Source organism: Bombus huntii, chromosome 2, assembly GCF_024542735.1.
Source record: "Bombus huntii isolate Logan2020A chromosome 2, iyBomHunt1.1, whole genome shotgun sequence".
Lineage (NCBI taxonomy): Eukaryota > Metazoa > Arthropoda > Insecta > Hymenoptera > Apidae > Bombus > Bombus huntii.
Window position 1 is genome coordinate 4467114 of NC_066239.1, and position 27992 is coordinate 4495105.

A 27992-nucleotide genomic window follows, 5' to 3' on the forward strand; every position below is an offset into this window, starting at 1 on the left:
AAAACATAATGCATAAAATAATACAGATATTCTTAACTCCGTACTACATTTTTAGATCGATATTAACAACGGAATAGAAATTATAAGAATTTTATTAAAAAAAAAAAGAAAATTTATCTATTGTATATCATAAATTTATCTATCTATAGGTTAATACAACTTCCAAAATTGTTAACATTGCATCATCATGATTTTTCGTGGTCCCGTACACGCCCTTTTTATTGATAAGATAGTCTTCTAAATTCTGTGTTTGGTTTCTCCGATACGACACTTTTTTATCATCGAATTCAATTACATTCGGCATTTTTTGTGTTTACTTCGTTAATGCAATAGTTTGTTAAAACTTATCACACTACAACACAAAAGTTACTACCCTTATATGGTATACATAATAGTTTTATAATATCAATAAGTAACTAGTAAGTAGTAATATAAAATTAACATTAATTAGTAATATAATAATATATTAAAAACAGAGTGTAATTTCTGGAAAGGAAAATTATTGCTCGAAAAATAAGTCGACCTTTTCACTTATTCAACCCTTCTCTCGACCTATGTTTAATAGCACCTAAAAATAAAAAGAGAAAGATGCCTGGTTCTAAAAAAAAAAATGTAACACGCAGAACATTCTACAAAATATCACGACACTTCAGTACAGAATTTTAATGTGAAATTATCTGAATGTAAAATTCCATAGCGAAGATTTTCATAGAAACAGAGAGCGAAGGAGCAATCGATTTTGTATTTTCGATTGACGTATTCGCCGTGGCTACTGTCTACAACGCGCCGCCAATATAACAAAATTAAACGTCGAATTCATTTGAGTTTCCATCAAAAGTAAAACTTTCGATTGATTCGGCCTTTTGAAATTCAAATAAAGGCACCGGACAATTGTATGCTAATAATGTGTGTAAACTAGCGCATAAAAATACCATTTCTTTATCTACGTTGGTTTCATTATCTCGAAAGTTACATAAAAAGCTTTCCATCTTATAAAAAAGATGAAAAAGAAAGAAAAGAGAATGAAGAAAAAAAAAATAAAGAAACAAAGAGATTATAAAGTTAAATACTAAGTTCAACTCGGAATGTTGAATATTTGAAAAAAAATAAATTCCAAAAAAAAATAAATAACAAAGAAAAGTAGAGGTGTCAAAGAAACAGAACCAGATAAATCTTGTTCATACACAGTTTCGCACAAAGCGTAGGTAAAAACTTTATTTATCCGAAATCTCTAATAAAAGTTAATAATAAAAAAAAGGCAACCGCGACATTTCCGTTTTATCACGTTCAATTCAACCTTCGCGTGGAACGCGTTTTAGAACTTTCAACGTTGATGACTGTAATACGCTTCATGCTGGACTAACCACAAATTGACTTCCTGACATGCTTCGAGAAGGACTCGATCGCGACATTGTTCCACTAATTTCGAGCGGCTATGCGCGTAACGCGAACGCAATAAACGACCACGTCGAATTTTATTGCCTTCCATCTTCAAAATACTGGCTATCGCTTTGATCGAATATACAGCGATAAATAAACTATGTATTTATTTTTGTGAATTATTTTGATGAAAACGCAATTTAAGCAGAGAATTGTTTTAGCTGCTAAATATTATAAAGAGTGCGTTCTACATTTTAGATATTTGTATATTGTTACCTATAATGCATTTCAATTATATAACGCTTGAAGATATTTTGGTATGATACACGGTGATTAAAAAATTATTTAGATCAGTACTATTGAAAATTTGTATAAACGTATTATGTGTATTATAGAAAATTTTGTGAAATTTAATTAGAAATTATGCTATAACGCTATGTAACGCTTGAAGTTTCCCATAAATGGGACTTTATGCAGATTCATAGATTTATAAATACATTTAAAGAAATGGAACTTGGGTAGAAAATGATTTTGCCTATTGTAAAAAGTACATATCACACTGGGTATTTTATACAGTTTTGCATATTGTGAGCATGTTTGACTCTGGAAATTTCTCGTAAAAGCAGGAAAATCCGCAGTCTAGATATAACAATTTCTCAAATTATATCGTATGAATACCAGAGCCGTAAAAGCATTAAATGTCAGGAAGAAGTTTACATTCAAAAGCCGCAATGTAGCCGCAGACGCCTCGTTTAGTGGAATACAGGATGATGGAAGGCAGGCTGCACAAGAGCTACAACGCCATCTTATCACAGCAAACTGGTTTAATTCAAAGAAATTCATGAATTGACCGGAAAAAAAGCACAGATGTCCACTCTTCTTTACATTTCGATCGACCTCTTTATTCTTTAATCGACGCAATAATATTAACGGTGACTTAATGACTCACCATGTGTGAGACCGACCGTAACAACGTTGCATCATTCCGAGGCGAAAGAAAATTATTTTTGTTAATGGAAAATTATGATTCACTGGAAACGAGCTGTTTCGTGAGGTTTCTCCGATACTATGAATAACAGAATTGTTTTTTTAAGTAATCGTTTATACTATCATATTATTATATGTTAGTATAATTTACATTATATGAACATCACAGGAAGAAAATCTGATAAATATACTACATTTATATTATAAGGTGATTCCTTAATGTTAATATCACACTGCGAGTAAAAGAGAATGATATACGGTGATCCAAAAATTATTTAGATCATTGCCATTGAAAATTTGTATAAACGTACTATGTGTATTATAGAAAATTTTGTGAAATTTAATTAGAAAATTATAGTTATACCAGTTCGTAGCTTTCTATAAACTAAATTTATTATATCATTTTCTTCTTCATATGAGATCAGACAAAAGAGTTATGCAGTTACTCAATTCCTTAGCGTCATATGACGTCTATGAAGTACCCGCCTATAATGTGTTTTCCATATAAAAATAGATATGTATATATCTATTCGTTCTTCAACCTCAAAGATTAATATGATAAATAAATTCATAATTAAGAGATACCTTCGTTTCAATCCTCTCATAATATATTCCTTTTTTTTATAACGAACACAACAGCATAATAATATATGATATAATCCAATCAAATTTGAAAAGGACAGACTAAGTTATTCAGAATAAGATACATGTATATGTAGTCTCATTACGTACTTCTTCGCAGTGGATCATATCTGTACACATATGTCGCAATATATACAGAATACAAAAATTGTAATAAGCAGTCTTAATAAAAATTACGTAATGATATTTTGTCTTGCCGATGTTGAAAAGATTAAGATGATATAAATTGTTTGCTTTTTGCCCACTGTGTATATGGAAAACAAAGTTAAATCATATTTATATGGAGGACAAAGAAAGCTATATATCAGTCAAATATATCAACCAAAGATTATCCCTACTCTTCAAATACGACATTAATAAAACATAATATTTGCAAAAGATTCTTGGCTGAAAATTCACCAGGCTGACTCATCATTTCTTATACTTCTCTTTTAATTCGTTTATAATTGTTTCCATATAGACTTCGTATCGTCATATGATAAAATAAATTACAAACACGCGATAAATGATAATTTACACTTATACGTACATATATCAGATTCCATGACTACACAGAAGCGTTTTAATTCATAATAATTTTCTCTGAAGAGAATTGATCTCCCGTCTTATGTTAATCGAAAAACTTCCAAATATGCTCGTGAAAGATAAAGAGTTTTAAATATTGTTACTGTTTACTAATTTGGAAAAATCTTTTCTACCGTACACATACCCTGATAACTAAACAAACTGAGAATAATGAACTTCTTAATTAATAAAACTGTTCTATAAATTTCACATTTAAATGCCAATCTTTTTATTTCATCTTAACTTTCACAAATAAATCTTTGTCTTTCTATCTGTAATTTCACAATTAAATTACATTCTATTAATAAGAACTTATATCTTTGACCGGTACGTTCATTATTCTTCCACCTCGTTACATTGTCAACCATTTTTCACGCGAACAGGAAGGTTTTTCGCGTCGCGTCTTTTGCCAGATCGCAATAAAACATAAAAGGAGCCGGCGTGGCACGTGTAATTACGTCGACACCTCAAAGAAAAAGGATTTAACATGCAAATCAACGCGGTGAATTAAAGTGAACGGATGTTTTTCACGGCGTTCCGCGCCGACGATATCACCGTAACGACAGACCACGAGAAATGACTCATACGAACCCGTCTCGTTGACCCTCTTTCACCATAGCCAACCCTTGAACGCGACGCACCCGCATTTCGGACACCCTTGCGTTCCACAACCCGTTCATCCGTGGAATTTAAACGTACGCACGTGTGCACGCATTTAAACGTCCACGTAATCTTGTGGTGTTCGTAATACCAGCATCCTGCTTGTGAACGACACTCCCTCCGAGTGCGCCTATTTTAAATATCAAAACTGTTTTTTACAGTCAATCCTGTCTTTTATTATTAACGAATTTCTTACACTTGTGGGAGAAATAAAAAGATCATCGTTTATATTATTACGCGTGATTTACTATCTTGACTCTATTCTAATGAGCTGCTTAAAATATATTTCTGCTTGCCAAAAGGATAGTCAGATTGGAATATAAAAATTGGAAAATTATAATGGTGAAGAAGATACAGGGTATCCTGTTTTAATTGTTTATGCATGAACGATGAACAACTGTTTCGCAGCAGTGAAAATGTGAAAATGTGGACAAGAAATAACGTCATGCGTAATACTAAAAGGAGTTAGGAAACATTTAACGGTAACGATTTCATTTCAAGGATATACAAAAATAATTTAGTCTTGCTGGTCTTCTCACTTTTTATAATGATCCATTGAAAAATATGGGATTTTAAAAATCATATAGAATTGCGAATATCAATGTGGCTGATACTGAAACATTAAAAGTTCTTCTCTCGGTTGCAACTAAAGCAAGAGATTGACTTCACAAAGAATTCGAGGGATACAGCAGAATTGAGAAGATTAACAAATGCTATTACGAGGGAAAAATATTCGCAAGTATAACAGACCAACTATTCTCTCTTATCGGGAGACCGTGGATATTTATGCAAATTCATATTTCTACGAAAATAATTAGAAAAATGGAACCTGAGCATGGAACAGTATGTTTATGACCTAATATCAAATGAAATTTACGATTAGATATTAAAAATTGATTTCAATTTATACGCATGTACACATATTGAACTTGATCTCACACCGTTATCTGACATTCTAATTGGGACAACCATGATATCTCATTTCGCGATATGGTACGGCATTGAATTAAATGAAAGTGTCTCGTTGAACACAGCTTGATGTTAAATGCATAGGATTCTGGCATGCTCCGGTTATGGTGAAACGAAAGCACTCTGCGCCGACGTGATCTTCTCTTATTCCATATCATACCCAAATATTTAATTGTTTTCTAAAGAAATTGATATTTCTCTTGGATATTAATATTCTGTCTAGCCTGGATGCGGTGACGTTCGATATGGATTAAACGATTTACGTGTCCTAGTTACTATATTCTAAACGTCTAATATGATATTCTGTTGGAAATGATATAGTGTGTAAATTATAATATAGGATTTCGTTATAAACGATACAGCTTGGTTCATTCAAATCGTTTTAGTCCACTTGATTCGAATGTCGACTTTTTACGAAAAGAAAAAATTTTGGAACATCTGTACAGATATGAAAAACGATTGATCAAAAATAAAGATAGGACAGATAGTCGAGATTGTAGGAAGTGAAATAAAATTGAAAAAAGTTGGGGAATTATAGATATAATATTCTGATAAGTATTACTACCGTGTATAATACAATACTAATACTATGTGCATAATATAAATAATTAACATGCATAGTTTTTCGTGGTAAATATACAAACATGTAATAAATTAACATAATTATGTAAATGCAACTATTTTTATATCAACTTCGAAAAGGAAGCAAGGTTATCCATATCTATGTTCGACATGTATATTTTTTTTGTGATATTTAATCCTGTATAATAGAAGTTCTGGTTGTTACGCTTATTACTTTGACGTGAATATAAAGAACTCGTAATTGCTGTAAAATGAAACGAAACTTAGAAAGCATAAGTACACAAATACGTAACTTTTAATTGAAAGTCATTTAGTGTAACTAAAGTTTGAAATTAAAAGTGTCTCTATCATTTTTTATTTTTAATCAGAAATAATTTGAGGCCTGTAATATCCATCGAAATAAGAAAGGAAAACCTTAATAAGCACATGTTCTTAAAACCTATTCTTATCGGGATATGAATAGATTTTCTTTGTTACTTTTACAACAGATATTCTGTGTGATTTCCTTTCACTTCGATCCGGGTTTCAACTCCTCGATGCAAAGAAATATGTATGTAGGTCTTCTGAAAATTCCTATTTTCGTTTATATCCCGAGACCACGACAGATCTCCTGAAGTTCTTTTACTAAATCTTGCAACTGATCAGTCGAAATTGGAATCTGTAAACTGCCGTGAACAGAAAAACAAACTTCCACGTTTTATTTACTTTTCACGAACAAAATAATAAATAAAAATGCATCGTCTTCTTGGTAGATGTAGAGATGAAGGAAGAAACGGATAAAATAATCAAAATATTTAAAGGTATATGAAATAACTGAAATTCAAGAAATAATATACGTAGAATGACCAAAGTGAAAAACGATATTGTAAAACTAATATAGAAAACTAATGGACATGAAAGCGTCGTCTCAGGGCAACTAAACGAATAATCAAGTCGAAACTATCTTTTCTCCTAGCAATGGCCGAGGAGACAGGATCGAGTCGGTCGAACCTACAAACTCGAAGGAAAGTTAATATCTATGGACTTGAAGACTGATATAGTTGCGACTGGCGAGTAGCATCGATCTAGCAAGTCTCTTTCACTCGGAGTGCAATAACTCGAAACGTTAATCGAGTTTAACTGGAGTCGACGGGCGAACGAGAAAACGTTTACCTTGGCTGATTCGACGCGTAAGAAAATAAAAAGAGAAAACCAGAAAAAATGTAAAGAAATAAGAAGGAATGGAACGAAAGAAAAAGAAATTGCTTCGTGCTTTTATTTTCGAATTGAGAAGTCCGTTCTCATATACAAATTTTTTCTCGTTTCACGTTTTTACATGTTAATTAAGGAATCTGAAAATAAAGAACTTACCAAATAGGAAAATAATTCTACAAGGTTTAACAATTGCAAACGGCAATTTCGTAATTGCACATTAAATTTGATCTATCGATCTAACAGCATCATAATATATTATTTATCTGCAATTCTGTGATTAAAATACAAAATCATTTGTATACACGTGTACATACATAAAATATGCAAAAAATATATGATAAATCACATTTCTCATCTTGTATAAAAAAGCAATTTTTAATTCAGTACGTTAGCTACTCAATATGCGTGTTTGTCAACTTTTTGAACATTTAGAAAGTATTAATAACACTAGCAGGCGAATGTAAATGAAAAGAAACTAACATAACTAACATTATTCGTTTCTTATAAAACATCATAGGTTTATCATCTACTTCCAAAATTTAGAGTTCATACCTCCAAGTCCATCAAGTTATTTTTATCTCTCGCTATTTCATATTAATATATGTACTTCTTTATGGTCACCAAATTTAGTAAAAGGCAGAAGATTGAAAAAAGTGGACCTATCATATTTTTCTATATTATATTCATATATCTTATAAAGAATAAGCACCGAATATTTGTTATTGTTAATAGTGTATATATACTATAATCATGCTGTATGTAATCATACTAAAAATTGGTTGTCTCGAGGAAAACTGTGTGAATCAGTAAATTAATCAATATCACTAAGTAAATTAAGTTAATTAGTAAAATGAAAAAGATCTGTGATGAATCAGTAAAACACGACCGTCAGACGATAAGTATGACTTATGTTATCTTTTGACACTAGGCTTGCGCATCCTAGGTGCTAATATCTACTCATCATAGAACTGACTCATGAATTTTATCTAATAATGTTTCGAGAAAGCGTTGAACCTGATCGAAACATGGTCAAGGCACCGTAAACTAACTGAAGTCTTTGCTTTCTCAGCGAGGCGTAAACTTGAAAAGTGTGCTGCCCACTTTTCGTCCATGGACGACGAGGCCGAGAGTGCATACGCTAATCTATAAGAAACCGGTACGATTTAGTTGACGTGAGATTAAAGCCATCAACTGTAGGTCGTCATTCCAGATAGGCAAAGAAATGTTAAGTACAGGAAACTCGACTTGTCACATGCCACTATTAAATCTTAATTGTACATGTGCGAATTTTTGACATATTTTAAAAACATTTCAAGCATATTTCAACCCATGGAAGGTAGATTTAACGATATCCTCGATTACTATTTAATATTTTATGTTCCATTTATGAATACTACAAATATCGTATTTAAAGGAAATAATACATTGCTAAGAAATTGTTATGTATTTTTAAAATAAAACTTCAAAATGCTCTGCGAAAGCACTGTGTCAAAAGAACTAAAGAAAATGGATCGGTAATGTAATATTATAAAAAGATATAATGTTTTTTAAATTTTTTAAGCTGAGACAGACATCTAAAATAGTTGCAAGGAATAATGATTTATAGTAATGACTATCACATGATTCAGAAAAATTTCAATAATGCTGTCAGACAACGTTACACAACCAAAAGTACATTTTCTAATTTGTTTGTTGCATGTACGACTCGCGAATTCCACGACAATTGTTCTTCGTATTATATATTAAAATACAATCTTACAATACCTGACTATATGTGTCACACGTTATATTTTATAAAATCCGGTTCTGCTAGAAATATGTCAAAATTAATTTTCTTAATACACAAACCATCCTATAACCTATATTTCTTCTCCCGTACTTAAAAGACCTAATCAGAAATACATACAAATACGTATTACGTAAAAATAAGCTAAACAATATATTAAAGGCGAAATGGCTTCTCGAACGGTAGAAAACTCGGTTGAACGCTAACGGTTAATGGAATTCGTAGAAAAGTTAATTGTAAATTAATACGAAACATGTCGGTCGCCTTATGACAGCTCGAGCAACATGGTCACGTGATGCTATACACATGTGACAGGCCGACCATCTACGGATGTACGTTACTATACACATAAGACGTATCATTAGATACTAATCGATGGGAATCAGTTCGGTGGGAAGAACGGAACGACGCGTTTCGTCGTGCTGCATCATTTCCCGACGCGTAAGGAAATGCTCGATGCAATGAGGAAGCATCGAAAGAAATGAAATACGTCCCCCATTCTGCTGTCGCATTTTCACGTGCGCTGCGATAGCGTCCACGATGCGACTTCGAAAGCTGGCGACAAACGCGCCCGACCGACAGAGACAAAAAATCTTTTCCTCGTACGTGCAACGAATGTACAACACCCACGAATATTTCTACGCGGCAGAAATGCACAATTAATTGAACGAACTGTACATGCTTCTAAAGATTGTAGTTTCTGAGACAAAAAAAATCTAGTAGATTTTCGAAAAATTTCGTGTTCGAGATCTAACAATTCAAGTTATCGAGCTTAAACAGGATAGAGATGCCAGAGTCATGTGATATTAGATGTAGGTTGTTGACAACGAAAGAGAAAGCAACTGGGTAAATAGGAAATACGAAATACGACACAAACATGGAATATCTTTGTAACTGTTGGAAATGTTAATTAGAAAAAGCGGAAACCTATTTCAATTTTAAATTCAAATTCGATCACTAAAAATTCTTACTTTCGATTTTCACAGGTTGTATTATGTATTTGATATAGAATAGCTAAACTGCGATGTTTATTTATATAATTGAAATAAAACCTAAGCAGAGATTTGTGTTATCCATTAAATATTAGGATAAATATTATATTTTTCATGTTTTCTATGTTTTTACATATTATATGCGTTTGTTCATTTTTAAATTTCCCATAAATGTATAAATATCCATACTTTAACATTTACACAGATAACATAACAATGATGCAATTATGAGTTATACATGTATACCGGAAATAAAATGAACTAATTAATTGCGATTTCAGGTAATTCGACTTATGTACTAAATTAATGAGGGCATCCTCTCAATGATATCTAAAGTTGTGGAATATTACCACAGATCCTAATCTTGTCATTCTTCGAATAAAACATCACATTTAAAAATATGAAGAAAATAACACTATCTTTCCTCTGATTAATATTATTTTCCAAAATAACGCGATTTGTCAATCTTCCTTATACATGTATTTGTGTATGTATGTATGTATGTACACTTATGTATGTATATATTTTCATAAGAATGAAAGGAAAGTATCTCCATGAACTGAGATTAATCGTCGAGGCCATCCTGTACTGAAAGATTAAAAACCACTAGGGTCCTATAACGTATCAGCTGATCAGGCCATATTCCATGATCGTTACTTGCAATTTCGATTAGGAGGGATATCTTGAACATACATACTATGCATATACATAGAAATCATGATAATTCGTGACGAAAGAAAACGTCGAACTGTAAACAAGGACGACGTGCACTCGTGTGCGTATCAATGAAGTACGTAAGTACACGTATATCACGCAGGTGTAACACGTCGCCCGAAGCACTTCGGGATGTCGTGCGAATTTTCACGAAACAGGTGGCAACAGCGCGCAGGTCCAACATACAGAAAGACAGGAACGAGGAACAAAAAAAAAAAAAAAAAAAAAAAAGAACGAGCGCACGCGTTCGATCAAATAACCAGTACGATAAGGAACGATACAAAGAAAAAAAGAAAAGGCACGTTTAAAAGAGAGAAATAATAAAAGTAGAGATGAGCAAAGAGAACGAAAAGAGAGAAGAAAAGAAACTCACCTTAGGCCTGTAGAACCATTTTCTGATCGACTCCATCGTAGGGCTGTCGAGGATGTCGGCAGGCTCACGGGCGAGTCGTCACTGCGCCTCTTGCGGCCAAAGCACTTGCGTCATAGCGAAACGTGCCACTACAATCTTACCAGAAAGCGTCACACCACGAGACACCAGCCAACCGCATACGAATTCGAGTTCTTTCGTCAAGTACCACCATCAAACATACGACCATCGACGAATTCGGTCGAACTACACATCCGAAACTAAACGTCAAACGTGAATCGCGCGTCCGTAAGACTGACTGACTGATGAGCACAGACTGCAAAGGCGCAGCTTGCTGTTGCGCATGCGCTCGTTGAACATCATGGACGATGTGACGTCATGATTTTCGATAGAATTGCCATCTACGCGTTATATTTGAATTCATTGTTTGAATTAAATAAACGACGATTAAAGTTAAACGACTTTTTTAAATTAAAAAGATTAAAATACATATTATTATGATTTCGTGGCAGAGTTTAGTATTTTAATTCGTTTATAAACGCAAATATTGATTTACGTTATTACTTAATCATCTATGTTATAAAACTATTCTATCTTAAATATTGAAATTAATTAAACATTCTTCTGAAAAATTCTCTGAATCAGTTAAAATTGAATTTATTTTAATGACAAATTTAATATGGGAACGTTGTGTAAAAAGTCAAATATACTAAATATATATAATAGAATTTTTGTATGTTTACCTTAATGTTTAAATCGTATATGATTATATCGTTTAAATATTTCACGAAAAAGATATTTTTTTCTCCTTAGGTTTTAAATTATAAGAATAAAATAATCTGTATATGAGAGAATGTATGTAGATATTTCATATAATAATTGGGTTGTAAAATAAAATTACCAGCGATACACAGAAGGAATTTAATAATATTATCTTGAAATTTAACATATTTTGATCTACGTGACTAGATTATAAAAAAAGCAATTAAAAATGTATGACTTTAACAATGTTAAATATTATGGATCACAAATTATGCACATATACATACGTAAGTTTCACAATTTAAGTATACATTTGGATTTAAAATTACAAATTAAGTTCCAACAAATTTACTTAATACTAAAAAAATGTCTATATATATATATGTAAGCCTCGAGTTAATAAAATAATAAAAATATCGCGGGGAGCTCTACTATACAAGTATATAGATTACATAATCTATAACTTAAAACGAATTGCAATATAATGTTATACAAATTCCTTCGATTATGTCAACAAATTAACGTCAATACAGAAAACATAATTCTATCGAAAAAATAATAGAAACTTATGCTATCTTTTTACTTCTTGAGATTCATATACACGTGTAAAGAAGTGGAATGTAGATTTCTACCACGATAAGTAGTAAATTCTTCTTGAACACTTACAAATGAATTTAAATGTAAATAAATTTCAAATACATTCGAACAGATTCTTTTCCCATAAGTTGATAGGCTTAAATCTTACTAGAGTAGAAATAGAACACACCTTGTGCTTATATTCTCAAGAAGTAACATATAGTGTTAATTTCATTAGTTTGCTTAAAACTTTTTGAAAATAATATATCGAAGATATTTAACGCTATATTCTCTACATCCTACAATAACTAAGTTGTAACTAGATTTAAAAGTTTTATTTTCAAACATTTCATAATAGGATTATTAACCAAGATGCGAGTCATTATAACTAACAAAAATATATTATGAATTCTTTTTTTTTCTTTTTTATTACAAGGCAAGAATTTCAATTTTGGGAATAAAAACTTTGAGGTAATTAAATACCACCAAACATCATTGATACACATACATGAAACAGTGCTTTAGCTCAAAAAGTTGTAAGCATACATACTCTATGTTCGACTTTTGTGCAATAACACTTTTCCCATGACTGCCAAGGCAGCCCTCATAATTTCGATTATACGTTCTGTATATTTTTCTCAAAAACTGTAAGTAAATAATTGTAGTAAATACTGGTTACGTAACTACAGAAACATCTATTGTTCGATACAAGCATCACTTTACATTTGCTTGAAAAAATGCAAGACTTTCTACTACGCGGGTAGTAATATCAACTCTTTTTTCTCTGTTTTAAATGCAATGTACTACCACGTTTCACTTACGATCTATGCAAACTCACTACTTATCTAAGACATCTATATCACTTGAAATGAGAGTAGTTGAGTAACTTCTTGGTGTATTATATTACACAAATTCTTTTTCTTTCTTTTTGCTTTGTGTTAAATGTTCGAATCACGTAATTGATGAATTCCATTCGTTATAAACATTCAAGGTCATAATTAATACATCTGTAATTGATTGCCACACAATAGTTAAAATATTTCAAACAGTATGATCTAATATATATCACCTAAAATAAGAAACATCTAAGTGAATTATTCGTATTATTGCACAGTGAAATATATCTGGAAATATTTAAAGCGATAAATGAATATTGATAGGTTTTTTCTTATTAATTACAGATTTCAATAATTATATCATAGTATTTTAGGGATTGTATTTAATTTAAATCTTCTAAAATATAAGATACTGATTTTATCGTTCTTTTAATACTTAAACGATAATATTAAATTTTATAAAATACACAGGTTTTAATTAAAAACTTCATCAATAAAATATTGAACGTATGTATAGATATATTAAACAATTAGAATAAATTTTTTACTAAAATAAGGTTTCTCAAGTTTTTTTAGGCACAAAGTAGATACTTATCATAAATAAAATACCGAATGTATAATAAAGAGTTTCGATATTTGCTTTCATAAATACTCTAAAAGTCAGACTAATTATATCGTATAATTAAGATAAATTGTTTAATCAAACGTGTAATTTCCAAAGTTATAAAAATGTTCAAATGTATTATATTCAAAATCATTTCGTAACGATCGAACATAATATCATTTAACAAGACTTACGGGATATAAAAACATCAACGTGTGAAAATTCTGTGAAATTCCTTATATAAATTCCATTGGCGAAAAGTTTTACAGAGAAAAGTCCTTAAAAATTCTGTAAATCACATACAGTTTTGTTTTGTACCAATATTACTTCTACAATGCAGCTCAATACAGATTAATATAACGATATAGAACCACCAGCGAAAACATTAATGTGATTGAATCGATACTATTGTAATAATAATGCTACTGGAGAAACATAGTAAGTATTTTCTGCATTGTAAGATAAAAACTTGACTTTTTGACGTAACTGTAATACCATCAATTCAATTCCTACTTAACCAGAAAGATCGACCACATCTCCAGTTAGCATTCAATATCAAATTGCTTGAAAAATAATGTTAGCATTAATTAATGTATTCAATATTTAAAATGCGTGGCATGAAAAATAAGGACGTGAGAAAGAAATATCTATTTCCTAATATAAATGCCGGTTATCCGCTGGCATTGTCACAAGAGAGACTATAACAATCAAATTTAGCAACGACTAATTTAAGACTTAAGTTTAAGGCAAAACAGTGCAATAAACTCCATACTATTTATACATAACTTCAGTGACCAATAGACCACAACACCGTGGAAAAACGGTTAAAGAACGGTTGGTTTGTGTGATGATAAACTCGTTGTAAATTCAATAGTGCTAACATACGACAATAAACTGATTTACTAAAAACAAAATTATTTAAACAAGCAGAAAGCTACGTATGTGGCTACACGTATGAAAATAATTCTCTACTGTCATACAATCAACTTCTACCATCTACGATGGTATATACAAATTTTGACAAAAACACATCGATGAAAACAGAATCTCACATCAAAGAGTTTCAGTGACGATCTAAAGGTGCGACACAAATGCACAACAAGTTATATAGGTAAGTAGATGGCACATATGCTTGTGAAATAAGAAAAAGAAAAGGAAGATAAATTAACAGGCTACTCGCTGTAGCATTAGTAACTGGATAAAAAGCAGGAAAAATGTACTCTCTTACATACGTGCTGTTTTTTTAGCCAACTTAAATGCAAAGGTTGCCGTGAGTCGTGAAAGGATAAATCGTTGGCAAGATGAAAAACTCTTATTTTCGTTGACTTGAATGCGTGTTACTGAGATTGGAGAATCGATTGTCCTTTTCCTAAACACGTTGCTTAACTAAATCCAAACTGCACTTTTCGGCACTGACAGAGCCATTTAATTATTCGAGCGTTACGTTCGACGATGCTCGGTGGATCGTTAACCCTCTGGTTGGAATCGTCGTTACCCATACCGACACTGCAATCATTGTTCTGCCATTGACTACTCTGATTCGTTTGGTTGTTCCCAGCCCACGAGTAAAGACCTAACGCTGAATCGACCGAGCTAACGCTATCAAAAAATACAGGAGACGACGACTTTGAATCTGGTTTCGTGATACGTTGATAATTTTCCGAATCGAGACCTAAACAGTCAAAGAAGTTCTCGAGTTGGGTGATCGACCGAGGAGGCCGTGCAGGTACTTTATTCGATCGACCATTATCCTGACGCCAATAACGATCGCTAATGTCCGATTTCGATCTCAGAATTGGTCGGCCGCGACCTTCTTTCCAGCCGTCGGAAAACCTGAGGCAGAGATACAAACTTTTATTATTATGTACTTTGACTGACAAAAAGGGAATATTAAAGATATCTTGTATGAAAAACACTGAACACTTAATTCTTTAAATATTTAAATCTTTTCGTATTTCTGTTTTCACACAGGATACCTTTGATATCTTTAATATCCTTTGAGTGCTCGAATTTGTCCAATTTTAAGAACGTACCTTGAGTTGCATGTCGGACTATAATCCGTTTGACTGTTGCTGCTCTCAGAATCAGGACTGTATCGCCTTACGACAGATGGTGGGGTACCGTTAGCGTAACTACCTCTTCTTGAACGATCTTTTTCCGTCGAGTGTTGAGTAGATGCACCGCTGTCACGACGTATATGACTCCAGCAATCCTGAAGCAAAATATTTCACTCCATGAATAGCGGTTTCCATTTAACGTTACGAGACATCTTTAACTTTCAACTAAACCTGTATTACTGGCGGAGGTTCGCTACGAGGTGTACAATGTCCGGACGATCCTCCGGAGTCTCTTGCAGTCGCTCCATGACTTAGCTTGCTGGAACCTGATGACTTTTGCGTTCGACCACCGGCAGATAATACGCTACTCGCATCACCACCACCTGAACCTAACGAACGTCTGATGTGTCTAGAACTGGAATAGTAATAACTTACATGAGAGTAATAATTTTATGTTTCACAAATGTGAGGCGCACTATGCGAAATTTTTTATTACTTACAATTTTTGTTCTCAAGTTTTAAAAATATTTAAAAATTAAATGAAACTAATTCTGATATTATCTTTAATTTTCAGTCGAAAGAAATAAATTGTTCTTATAAAGATATTCAAATTACATAGTATTGTTAAAATAATAGGAACAAAATAATATGTAGTAGCACTATAAATAGCTATATTTTTTTAGAATATTATTAGAGCTTAAAAGTGCAACTAATCAAATCTCATAAATGGTTTTCAAAAGCACTTTGTAGACCCACTTTCGGAAGACCTAAACAACACTGTGCATAAGAAATTAAGTAGAAAAATGTTCCAAACAACCCGTGAATTCTATAATTATATTTATCGGAGTATACATGTGAAAATATTTTGAATACCTGCGATAACAGACTGCATCTCGTTTGAAACTGTGCTCTGAATAATCCGAACTAGTTTCACAATCTGGGCAATTGCTCGAAGATTGATGATGGCCGGATGGCTTAGATGATTTGGTCGATGCACGTGGCGACAGGGACGCCCGTCGTCGCGTGCTAGTATGGAGGTCAGGCAAAGATTTGTGACACACGGTGTTTTCCACCGACTGCGAGCTGGTGGACTTCCTCCCGGTTCTTCCGGATGTATGCGAATGTGAATTGCTGCGGCCAAACTTGAAACGAACATCTTGCGAGCAGTGCTATAAAAATGATAAAAATAGAATTTAATATGGGCTTATGGTATATAATTTCACCGTAAAAAAGTGTATGTATATGTATTTCTGAAACTTTTTGTTGACTGCATTATTTTGTAATTGTTGCTGGACAATTTTGGGTCATTCGATTTAATAGTGCAGATACAGTTCCTCCTGGTGCATGTTCTGTATATCAGATTGTTTCAATTTGGATGTATAATAAAATTCTATATAAATCAATTAAAATTATAATTAATACAAAACATAGAGGGATTATCACAAATAATTGGCAAACATCGATTTATTCCTAATTTTTTAGAAGTCGTGTACGTAGTGTGAAATAGAGACATCGATCAAAAAATAAAGTATATCTATATTATTATCTTCTTTTTAACTGCAACTTGTATTGCAAATATCTTAAAAGTATCTCATCTCCTGAAATTACGTGAAAAATTAAAGTCTAAAACTCTAATTATACGTATTGCTTGATCCCAAATTTTTAGAAGTTACATGTGTGGGAAATATTAATCAGAGAATTTAAAACCATAAGAGAAATCAATCAAAATGATCGATAGAAATCCCATACCAGTTTCCCAACAGTTTGATCATCCATGCTGTGCACGTGTTTAATAAAACAGTGGAGGAATATGTCTTCCGTGTTAAACTCGCGAACACGCGTATGTACAACGTCCGGTTCCTAACTCCGTTTCCTGTCTCCGACACTTCCATAATTACGATTCATCGCAAGGAAGCGTGCATACGTATTCATGGATAAAACGTACGAAGGACAATAATATCACATATCGGCGATGAATTAACAAGTATTGCAAGACATTTAAGACAGTTACACTATCGTGAAAAATTATATCGCTTATCGTATATCTTTCTACTATCTTGTAAAGTAGCATAATTTTACGTCAGCAACAACGAATATGTTCATAAATTCAAAATCTTTCAACGATAGTGTACACGTGTACGTAAAACTATAGGATATAAACATACAATAAAATTATTGCAGTGCGTAAAATATTCGGAATAAATCACAGCGAAACATTTCAGACGGAAGTAAAGGTAAAAACTAAATCACGACTCACGTCGATCTTCGCTCGAACACGAACTATATGTATTACACCGAGCTAAAAATATATATGTAGATTATACAACTGCAAATAATCAGTAATTTTGTTTTACAAAAATGAGGACAGCTGAGAAACGAAGCAAATTATAAAAATTAATATACAGCGAGGTATATAACAAGGAACGCGTCTGCAACAAACTGATGCTACAACAAACAAAAATCTAGAATCAATTACGTGTGTAGTTCGTTTTGAGATACCTCACTGTATTTTCAAGATTTACTCAAAAGTACGAAGATTTTACCTTTATGCGGTCTTCCTCGCGAAGATTAGGTGACAGACTGCCAGGAGAATATCGGAATTTCTCCTCCTGTGGGATACCATTCGCCTGGATGATCGTCTGCGTTGGACTGTCAGGAAAGAATACGTTCTCCTTGCTATCGGTATTTAACAACCGACGTAATTTCGTCTGCAGCTGATCTCCGCCGGTGCTGCTCGGCGGCCCTGAAATCGTGCGCCGCTGCGGAACAGGAACCAGACGTGGACTCTTCGGTGGCAGTGCGGGTGGCAGTGTTTGTTGAGGACTCAGAATTCCGTCCGCTATTCGACAGAAACGAAATAAATTTTTACGCCACATAATTAATTTCGTCAACTGTTTCTGGGAAATTTTCAACTTTAAGCGAAAAACAGAAATTCTTTTGTATTTTTTTCTTACTCGTATATATATAATTGAATGACTACTGATAAATGTATTTCAATAAATATATTAATTGCAAAATATATCTCAATAAACATATTATGAATAAAAAAGGATAGTATCCCATTTAAAAAATTAACTCGACCTTCTATTATTCCATTTACAAAGAGAATAATTTCTTTTTAGGCTACATCGTGTTCTCCTTCATTTATAAGAACATCTTTTTTATAATATCACTTTCTTCAGATATTTGATGGTAGTTAGCTAAAACAGACACACATTTTAGCTTGTTGACAATTTTTGTAGATCTGTACACGCTTTTAGAAATATTCACGTCTAAGCATCTTTTAACACGATATTTCCTGCAACTTTCATCACGTGGAAATAATTCACATGAGAATGTGCAATCTTCTTTTTGGAGGGTTTCGCAATGAAATACGCTACCTGGACAGGATTGGTCTGTTGGAAGTAACGAGTTTGGACATAGCGATATCATGTGTCGCGTTGAAAGCAATCTACAAGAGGTAATCACTTAACGGCCAGATACAGAATGTATCCGTTGATTTTAGTAAGAAGAAATACAATGGCTCCACATCCATTTTTATGATTAATGTGCTTAGGATGGTTTTAAAATAGAAGCTGAATTATGAACGTAGGCAATAGAAATAGTTGAAGTTTTATGAAAGTTTTGTTAGTTTCATTGAAAATTCTGTAAACATTTATTTCGTGTTTGCTCCTTGATCGATAATTACAATATTCTCGTGAGATCGTAATGAGATATATTTTGTAATTTTTTAACTCGACGCAGCGAGCACCTTACTTGTACACCTGCATTAAGCAAAACCGTTGACGGCAAACGACTCGTTCATTTTCCGGCGCGCGACCGAAACGGTAAAAGTATGCTGCTAAGAATACCACAGCCTTCGGCCGCAAAGGATAAAGTAAAATCGCACGATTATTTAATCCACGAAAAGTGTCTAATGCCAGGTAATACTCCGGCTGTCGAACGCTAATTTGATGATCTTAAAATTATTTACATTTATAATAGTTACAAATCTCTGTGAATAATTTTCATTTCTGTGAAAAACAAAGTATCTATTATTATCCACTATTATTTGTTTCTTAAAAATTATTTTTATCGCCTATCTTCGAAAGGCTTTGATTATTTCATATCAAAATACGTAATTTCTTTTAGCTACCAGGTAACATAGTCAACACAAATTAAAAAAAATGAACATATCACATTTCTCTCAATATTATAAGATAGCTTTCGAATATTTGGTGTCATTATCCAATTTAATTTTTGTAACTTTTGCGTATTCCACGCATTTTATGAATAGTACAAAGGAAGAACATGCCTGGAGACAGACAAACGTGAGGAAAAAGTGAGGTGGAGAGCAAAGTTAAGAACAGAGGATTAAAAGACAACAGGGAATTAGCTGTAAAGGAAATCAGTAGCAACGAAACGAACAAGTAAAAATCTCGAGAAACGATTACGGAAGCATCTGCAGGTATCCCCATAAACACGATAGCCAAACTCGTTACCGATTCCCATTCAGCTACAGTATAACATCCATGAGAAAAGATCGAAGAAAGCTTTCGAAAGTGCTCGGACAACCACTTACAGCAATCTCGTCGATGGCAAGTTGCCCGGCAATGAAACGAGGAAGCGTATATGTAATACCGACACATAGGTACACATATATGTGTCTGTAGTTGCGTACAACTGTTAACAGCCATGCGCGTTAAATCGATTACGTGGTCAAAAAGGTGTATACGTATACATCGAAAGGTGTATATAGTGTATAGCATCGAACTTTTCCAAGAGACTTACGCCTGTCCTGTTCGTGGCACGATGCCCAGCAACAAGGTGGCGTCATCGGAGCAGGTGGCAGCTGCGACGGCGACGTCGGTTGCATCGAACAGGTCGACGTGTTCCCGCATTTCCTCAGCAGCCTTGGAGGAGCGCTCGGAGCGCTCAGCTGCGAGACCTGAAGATGACCACTGTTCTTCAGCTCTTGCTTCCGGTCCAGCACGGTCTCGCTCTTCACGTAGAACGCCTTCGTCTCCTGAAGCAGTTCCACCGCGCTCTTCCGCTTCCCTGTAGCACGTGACGAGGAAACCAGACGGCTGTAAGTGACACTCGAGTAAAAACGGTAAATAGCTCGCTTCCTGTAAACGGATACCGTCCAACCAGATACCCGCCCGACAGGGTTGAGCCACGTGCGCCGGCACGAGTCTCTTTCTAACTACGCCGGACCTTTGTCCTTGCTTACAATTACAGCAAATCGCTGGTTCCGACAGGGAACAGTGAGGAATCTTTGGTGTTCGAGGGAGTATTTCCAGTGGAAAATTACATTTCGGTTCTTTAGTATGGGACTTTTTTCGCGATTGGACAGGATGTTGCGGGAAGTTTAATACAACAGGATATATAGGGTTATTGTTAAGGATACATTTGTACTTTTGGAGACTCTGGGCGCAACATCGTCACAAAGTGTAATTATGTTTTGAAGTTATGTTGTAAAACGAGGCTCCATAGAGAACGAAGCTCAAGCTTGCGCATTGATAAATGCAGCCTCCGATTATTTTACGTGTAATACGTAGAATAAAATCTGTTCATTTGAAGCTTCGTTTTCGAGAACATTCAGTTTAAATGTACATATATTTAATAAAAAATTAATTCAGCGTACGAACTCGATTTTCCTCGACTTGTTTTCGTACGTAGAATTGACGAGTTAGATATTTTAATTCTTTTAAGGCATTCTGGCTCCTAAATTAGTGACTCAAAGGGAAACTAAAAATTAACATGAAACTGTATCATCGATAAATCAAAGTCTTCGTCAGAAATATGATCCGATGTCATAAAACACCGTGGAAATTCCTGCGTAATGATCTTCTAATGCGATTGAAAATTAATTCTAATAACGAAAGTATTCTAACGATGTCGGAAGCGATTAGTAACGGAATGAGTTCACTTTGCGTGCTATAGAGAAAATTTTATTGGTGGTTCAATAACTGTAAATTCGAATTCTCCATTCCCTTTTCTCGACTCGTCAGGTAAAAATGGCTATTAGTAGTAAGAGGATTAGTGGTTCGGATAATGGTTGGTAATGATGCATGTACTACTTGATACTGCTTAGTAAATTGCCAATCTTTTTTGTATAACGGTCACTATACAGGAAATATTTTTGAGCCTATACGTACATATTAATCTCCATAGTAGAATCTCCATAGTAAACTGAAATATTCAGCAAATTTTCTATCGCAAATAATAATATTCTAAATAAACACGAATAATTCATATACCATTCTATAACTATTTAATAGCTGTTTAATTATTATTTAATGGTTAGTAGTCGTTTAATGATTACATTTAATAATAATATATTTAATGATTAAAACATTGTTATTCGCAGAAACTCGAGAATAAAACTTTTAATAATTAAGCAGACGAGCTAATTATTAATTTTAATCTCTGAATGAATATTATGTATTTCAACGTTTAGTAATTTGTTAAATAGTGGACTATTTTCAATAGTTGACAAATTTAGTAATTATAACTGTGTTTATTTTTTCTTAAACCGGTTTCGCAAATATTCGCAACGGAAATGACTCTTGAACAATGTACGATGAGTACACGCAATTCCAGTCTAATTAGCCAGTTTTAGGGGCAATTTATCGTAAGAAAAGCATCATTAGTGAAAATAATGAAGACAAAATCTGAAATACAGAATTAACGCATTAACAGAAATATAACATTAAAGTCCTTCTACTAATTCTATTAATTATTTTAAATTCTGCAAGATTATTTCAACCAAATTATTGACCTGTATCCATATAGTGTTCGTAAAAATTTGTATTTATATAAAATATATTTTATTCCAATCCATGATATCTTTTAGAGAAAGAGTTTTTACAAATTCAATTTTTTTCAAACTTACGAAAATGTCTTCATCTAGAAATTATTATTTGAACCTGCGGTATTCGACTTTTTTATATCTCAATATCTCTTTAATTTCAACGGAGAAAAGACTTTTGATATTTTAAGGAGATCATTATCACATAACCGAAACGAAAAATCACGTATATCAATAAAGATTCTGTAATATTTTCTTCGAATTTAAGAAATTTTTTTAACGATGTAAAACTACGGTTTGATCGAAAATAACCCAACGGATATAAATAAAAACTTGTATGAAATCATGATTTATGCTCTAGCATATAATTTGTAAATCATATTTTTCTGCAGAAATCATGGTAGCATTCATCCTTCATCAGAACGTATAATATTCAGCTGTACAAGGAAACGTTACACACATTGACCTGCCTATCCATAGACGTCGACTTATATATGTATACATATATATGTATAATATTTTTAATTATTTTCAACGAACCGCATATCCTGAGCTCATAACGTTTTGATATTATACGTTACAGACGAAAAACTTTGCACGCGTCATTGAGAAATTTTAAAGATAACACACCTAAGTTATCTTTTTGACGAGGAGTGTACTTATATATATATATATCTCCACAGATACATAAAGCAAAGAGTATGTTAAATGATTCGTACAATAAAAATGATATCCAATGATTACATTTAAAATGTCTACTTAAGATGAAAAATTTATAATAGCTAGTAACTAACTTATTCATAAAGAAACGAAAAGTGAATTAGTTATACGATTATTCATATTCTATTTTCCTTTTAAAGGTTTCTCAAGAATGTGAAATATGCATGGAAGCTATCTGTAACCAGGTACACCCGTCTTTTTCACCTGCAATGTGATATTGCAAATATTCCTTCAGCGCTTATGCGTTTTCTCGAAGGTATATCACAACTATGTGAAAAAAAATATACTTGAGGTAAAGTATTGACACATTTTATTAATATTATATAACAACGGTAACCTCGAGTATTATGAAATTACAAGCAGTAAAAAGATATCCTATAATTTAAGGTACTAAATTAATAAACAATTTAAGTTATCGTTTGCCAAGTTATAATTTAAGTTTATCGTTTGCCATGAATAATGTAATAATATTTACACTATATATATTCTCATTGTTATGATATAACAATATTATACAAATAGCGAGAACCTATGTAATAGTACGAGTATATACTAAACTGAAGGTGATGCAACGTGAATTACTAAAGTTAACATTATATAACAAACCACAAGCGTAAATTCAACGTACAAGCGTCGACTGAAATCGTGGAGAGAGGAAGCATTTCACCTGTGAATCGAACTGTAATACCTATTTCAAAAACCTCGCAAAATATTATGAATGCAGGCAGCGTTGTCAATAGTTTCACTTTAATATAATTTCCGAATAGCCACAAGCACATCCTATTGTGGTAACGACCCACCGCAAACAATGAAGAAAAAATACAGTCGAGTCAGTAGTTTGGGAAATGGAACGAATAAAAATCGTGAAATTTTTGCTAATCGTTCACCACGTAAAAAATAACGACACGTGACAAGTAAATAACGTGTATATATATATATATATATATATATATATGTCGGGTTTACATTAGAATTAGGGTTAGGGGCGTGAAACAAATCTTCGTTTGGGTTACACGTTGTCGTTATGCAATAGAGAAGACATTGACTAGTGTAAATACGATTATTATAGAACCGGACAAGTAACCGTGGTAGTTAGGTACTCGAGAAACTAATGACAATGATCCTAGGTTCAATAACGAATCCGCGGTCGACGGGATGATAGATGAACGTACTCACAAAATCTAAATCGGACGCGTAATATTCACTGGTCGTAAAGAGTTACTCCTTTCATCAATGAGATCGCGAGCGAGAATGCCTTTCCCGTCCCGATGATGCCACAGAGGAAAGCTATAATGGGGTGTGTCTAAGGATACGAGATCATCGGATTCGTCGAGAAAAGCCTTCGTTCAGAAAGTAAGGGAAATTGACGTTGCTGCTAATTGGTCAATCTCCATATCGGTGGTTAGAAAAAGATGCTAGCCGCCCTCGAGGGAAAGTTGCTAGTGGGAGACGCCGCTCGTTGAAAAATATGTCTCCCCTATCTTCCCGTAGTTGGGACAAAGACTGTTTGTCTGTTTGAAGGACTTTAGTTAACTAAACCTTAAGATTTATAACGGGCCCTCGGGCTAGCCGAACATGTACTGCGGAGACGCATCGACATCTGGCAATCATCTTACTCGAAGAATAGGGTCTGCGTGTGGCGAGCCACGGGACAGAAACCGTTGGAATGTTTACTGTCGCGTGTCGCCACGAATATTTCTTTTAAGGAGAGCTATAGAATTACTCCATACCTTTGTTAGACAAAGCGTTCATCCCGTGACCGCGGCTACGTTCGGCGACTGACTGTCGCCTCGAGCCCAAGCTCATTATCACAACTCTCGAACAATTACAATCGGATTGAATAACTACAATTGTTCAATTACAGCTATAGTAGACTCTAGGTTACAATGTTGCGGGATTATCCAAAATTCCAAAGGCTCCGGTGTTCTTTCATCTCCGACATATATATATATATATATATATATATATATATATAAGTACACTTTTTTTAGCATAAAATGGTAATACTGTTTACAGAACAATTGTAGTTTTTATTTTATTTTGTTCTTTATTTTATTCTGAAAATATATTGAAAAAATATTCATACAGAATTAATACAAAATACTGATTTTTTGATATTTTATTTTTGAAACACTACCTCCGAGGAAATGACAAAAATCGTATATTTCTATTCGAAGAAATTTTTATTTCTATGATTGCATGCATACGAGGGATTCGGTAGGAAAGGGATACAAGATGGATTTTTTCTAAAGACGAGATAAATAGAGGAAAGGATATATTAAAACGTAGACCCTAGAGGACTTTATCTTCAATTTCCACGTCTTTATGAGTGCCTATGAAAACACGTTTTAACATTGGAAAACAGATTTTTCTATTAGAGTTTAATTTTACCTACACTTTTCCACTTCTCTTTCATATTTTCTAACCCGGCTACGATCTTGAAATTTTGATATCTCAACTTTGTTCTCATTACAGCAAAGGAACAGAAACATTTCTATTTTAATTTTCATTCGAATTTCAGATATTTTTCAAGCTTGGAAAGATACAAAGGGGTAGGAATTGACCGAAACAACGCAGCAAGATTAAATTAGTGATTTTATCAGTTATACTACTTTCTTTCTTCACTCTTTAAATAACATACACTGTACAGGCTATACAATGATTTAGCGTTTCACTTAGTATTCCAATTGTTGCAGGTTCCTGATTTTAACATACATACGTAAACAATTTGAAAAGTGATGGCTGCACGCATCGTTGCATTCGTCGATCGATCGTGCCACGAAAGGAAGACGTAAATGAAAGTGACGAAACGGGTCAGCAACGACATAATGGAGAACAGTAAATGGAATGGAGGATGCACTTTTTTCCGAGCAATGGGAAACGGTTTGCAGCGATATGTTCGTGTTGATGAACGATAACGACATGCAACTGAACCGGAAGCCAAGTAGACGCGCAAGCTTTCGTGCTGGTTAACAATATTTTCACCTAACGTGGTGACCACCTGAGAAAAAATGTTTCCACGCTGTGTGAATGAAAGTAACAAGATTAGATAGTCGACAGAAATAAACGAAGGACAAATTACGCATAAGAATCTTCTGCAGCCGCCATCGAAGAAGCTACCGTGTACTGTACCAGGACATTATAAATAATTCACGATGACACTCTAATTACGTTAGGAACTTTTATCAGTGGGAATCCATTTTTCACCTCGAATCATCATAGACTCTGACCACCTTCAACCTTGTAGATACGATGGTTGAGGTACCTTGAATAATTAATTGTTATATCGGGTTGTTTTATGATTTTAATTTTACTACAGTTTTTCAAGGAATCGTCACTCTAATTCTTAGGTGTTCTATCTAGCGGAGGTTACATAGTCCGTAAACTGAGAAAACTGAGTTTAAAGTTTATGGAGTATAATACTATCATAAGGAATCATAAGTTAAAAAAACTGAATATTTGTTGCTTTCTAAATAGAATTTCTATCATATTACCAATGAATTAGTGTTCTTTACGCCAATAAGAGATATGACGATATGGATAATTACATTTTTTTTTGGAAACGAAGTTAAAGCAGCGAAGGACTAGGGCAACGAATTGTGAATATACGTGGTCCCTCATTTCAATTGTATTAAAATTTCTCTTGAAGCATTAACGATCTTTTTATCCAATTCTGTAAATATACTGAATATTGAATGCTTTGATATTTTCTACGCTCCCCATGGGTTGTACAGATTAACCCTTTTGCATCTATATCTCGCGATGTCGTTTATGCTTCGAGAGGCGTTTCTTTTCATTCACATACCAGACATTTCATCCGCGGATGTGAAAGGGTTAACGATCCTAAACTCATACCAGGACATCTCCTACGTTCAAAAATGTCTTGTTTCATTTTTCTTTAAACGTTGACGCGATATTTATGATGTATTAAGATAAATATAATTGCATTCCATAGAATAGATAACTGTTACTAATACGATAAAAAATGCTTAGTACAGAAGTTACTAAAATTCATAGCGCATCAATTTGAAAAATTCTTTCATTCGCCATATGTACATATAACTGTCATATTTTGACTTTTTCAATATAAGTTTTACATTTTAGTCAGGCCTGTCGTTAAATATTGAAAACCAGATACGCGTGTTATCTCGTCCCTGGAGTCATATGAACGATATTGCGTCGCGAGATACAGTGTCTGTGAATGTGAATAGGTCAAACAGCGAAAGGATTAACAGACCTACTGGCTGGTTCGATGTTTTTGCCGCGTTACGCCAATGCAGAGCGACAGTGGTGCACGTGTACGCACTTTACACGCGCGTTCGGGTTAAAGTGTCTCGTTGAAGAGGACGAGATGGCAAGCTCGAGCATTAAATGACGAGCAGTCCGACATCTGCGGCTTCTCCCGTTTTCGCGTGCCACGCACGCTGATGATTGATGACAAGCGTCTGACACGCCTTAGGGAGCTGATACTCTCGCCTCGAAACAATCAACGATTCGATCACGATAGCCAGGCAGAGTGGAATCGATTGGCCGAATTGTTGGCAATTTAAATTCAATGCACTTTAATGATATGGCACCCCCAATACAGATGCATCGATGGGAATTAATTAGTCGCAATCGAAATATAAATAGACGGCTATGTCTGTGACAAATCTGATTTTCTAATAGAACTCGTTACTTTTTGTTGTAACTTCTGTTTGAAATATATTATTAATCTTGGAAACGGTCTATGTTAATGTAACTCTTCCTTTGTAAAGTAATAAAATGATAAAATTATCTACTGTCATATCAATCGTCAACTATT

The 27992-nt window shown here is 33.5% G+C and overlaps 2 protein-coding genes and 1 long non-coding RNA gene across 9 annotated transcripts in view; 1 reads left to right on the top strand and 2 right to left on the bottom strand.

Annotated features, from left to right (window-relative positions):
- LOC126878036 (lateral signaling target protein 2 homolog) overlaps positions 1–11162 on the bottom strand; it is a 53126-nt gene extending 41964 nt beyond the window's left edge. For both annotated transcript variants that reach the window (XM_050640414.1, XM_050640413.1), the window contains exon 1: positions 10844–11162. In XM_050640414.1, coding sequence (XP_050496371.1) covers positions 10844–10879 — 36 coding nt within the window. In that variant the 5' untranslated portion in view covers positions 10880–11162. The remainder of the gene's footprint in view (positions 1–10843) is intronic.
- Positions 11163–11747: 585 nt separating this feature from the next.
- The window catches only part of LOC126878037 (uncharacterized), a 53411-nt gene continuing 37166 nt past the window's right edge, over positions 11748–27992 (bottom strand). For 3 of the 6 annotated variants that reach the window (XM_050640415.1, XM_050640416.1, XM_050640421.1), the window contains 7 exons: positions 20446–20712; positions 18219–18514; positions 17933–17974; positions 16549–16844; positions 15907–16105; positions 15652–15830; positions 11748–15451 (listed from right to left, as the gene is read on the bottom strand). In XM_050640415.1, coding sequence (XP_050496372.1) covers positions 15001–15451; positions 15652–15830; positions 15907–16105; positions 16549–16844; positions 17933–17974; positions 18219–18514; positions 20446–20712 — 1730 coding nt within the window. In that variant the 3' untranslated portion in view covers positions 11748–15000. The remainder of the gene's footprint in view (positions 15452–15651; positions 15831–15906; positions 16106–16548; positions 16845–17932; positions 17975–18218; positions 18515–20445; positions 20713–27992) is intronic. The other 3 variants (XM_050640418.1, XM_050640419.1, XM_050640420.1) reach the window with 3 other exon arrangements.
- LOC126878044 (uncharacterized) lies at positions 20596–27963 on the top strand. Its single transcript, XR_007695545.1, has 2 exons — positions 20596–20743; positions 25885–27963. It is a non-coding gene; the product is annotated as an uncharacterized LOC126878044 (long non-coding RNA).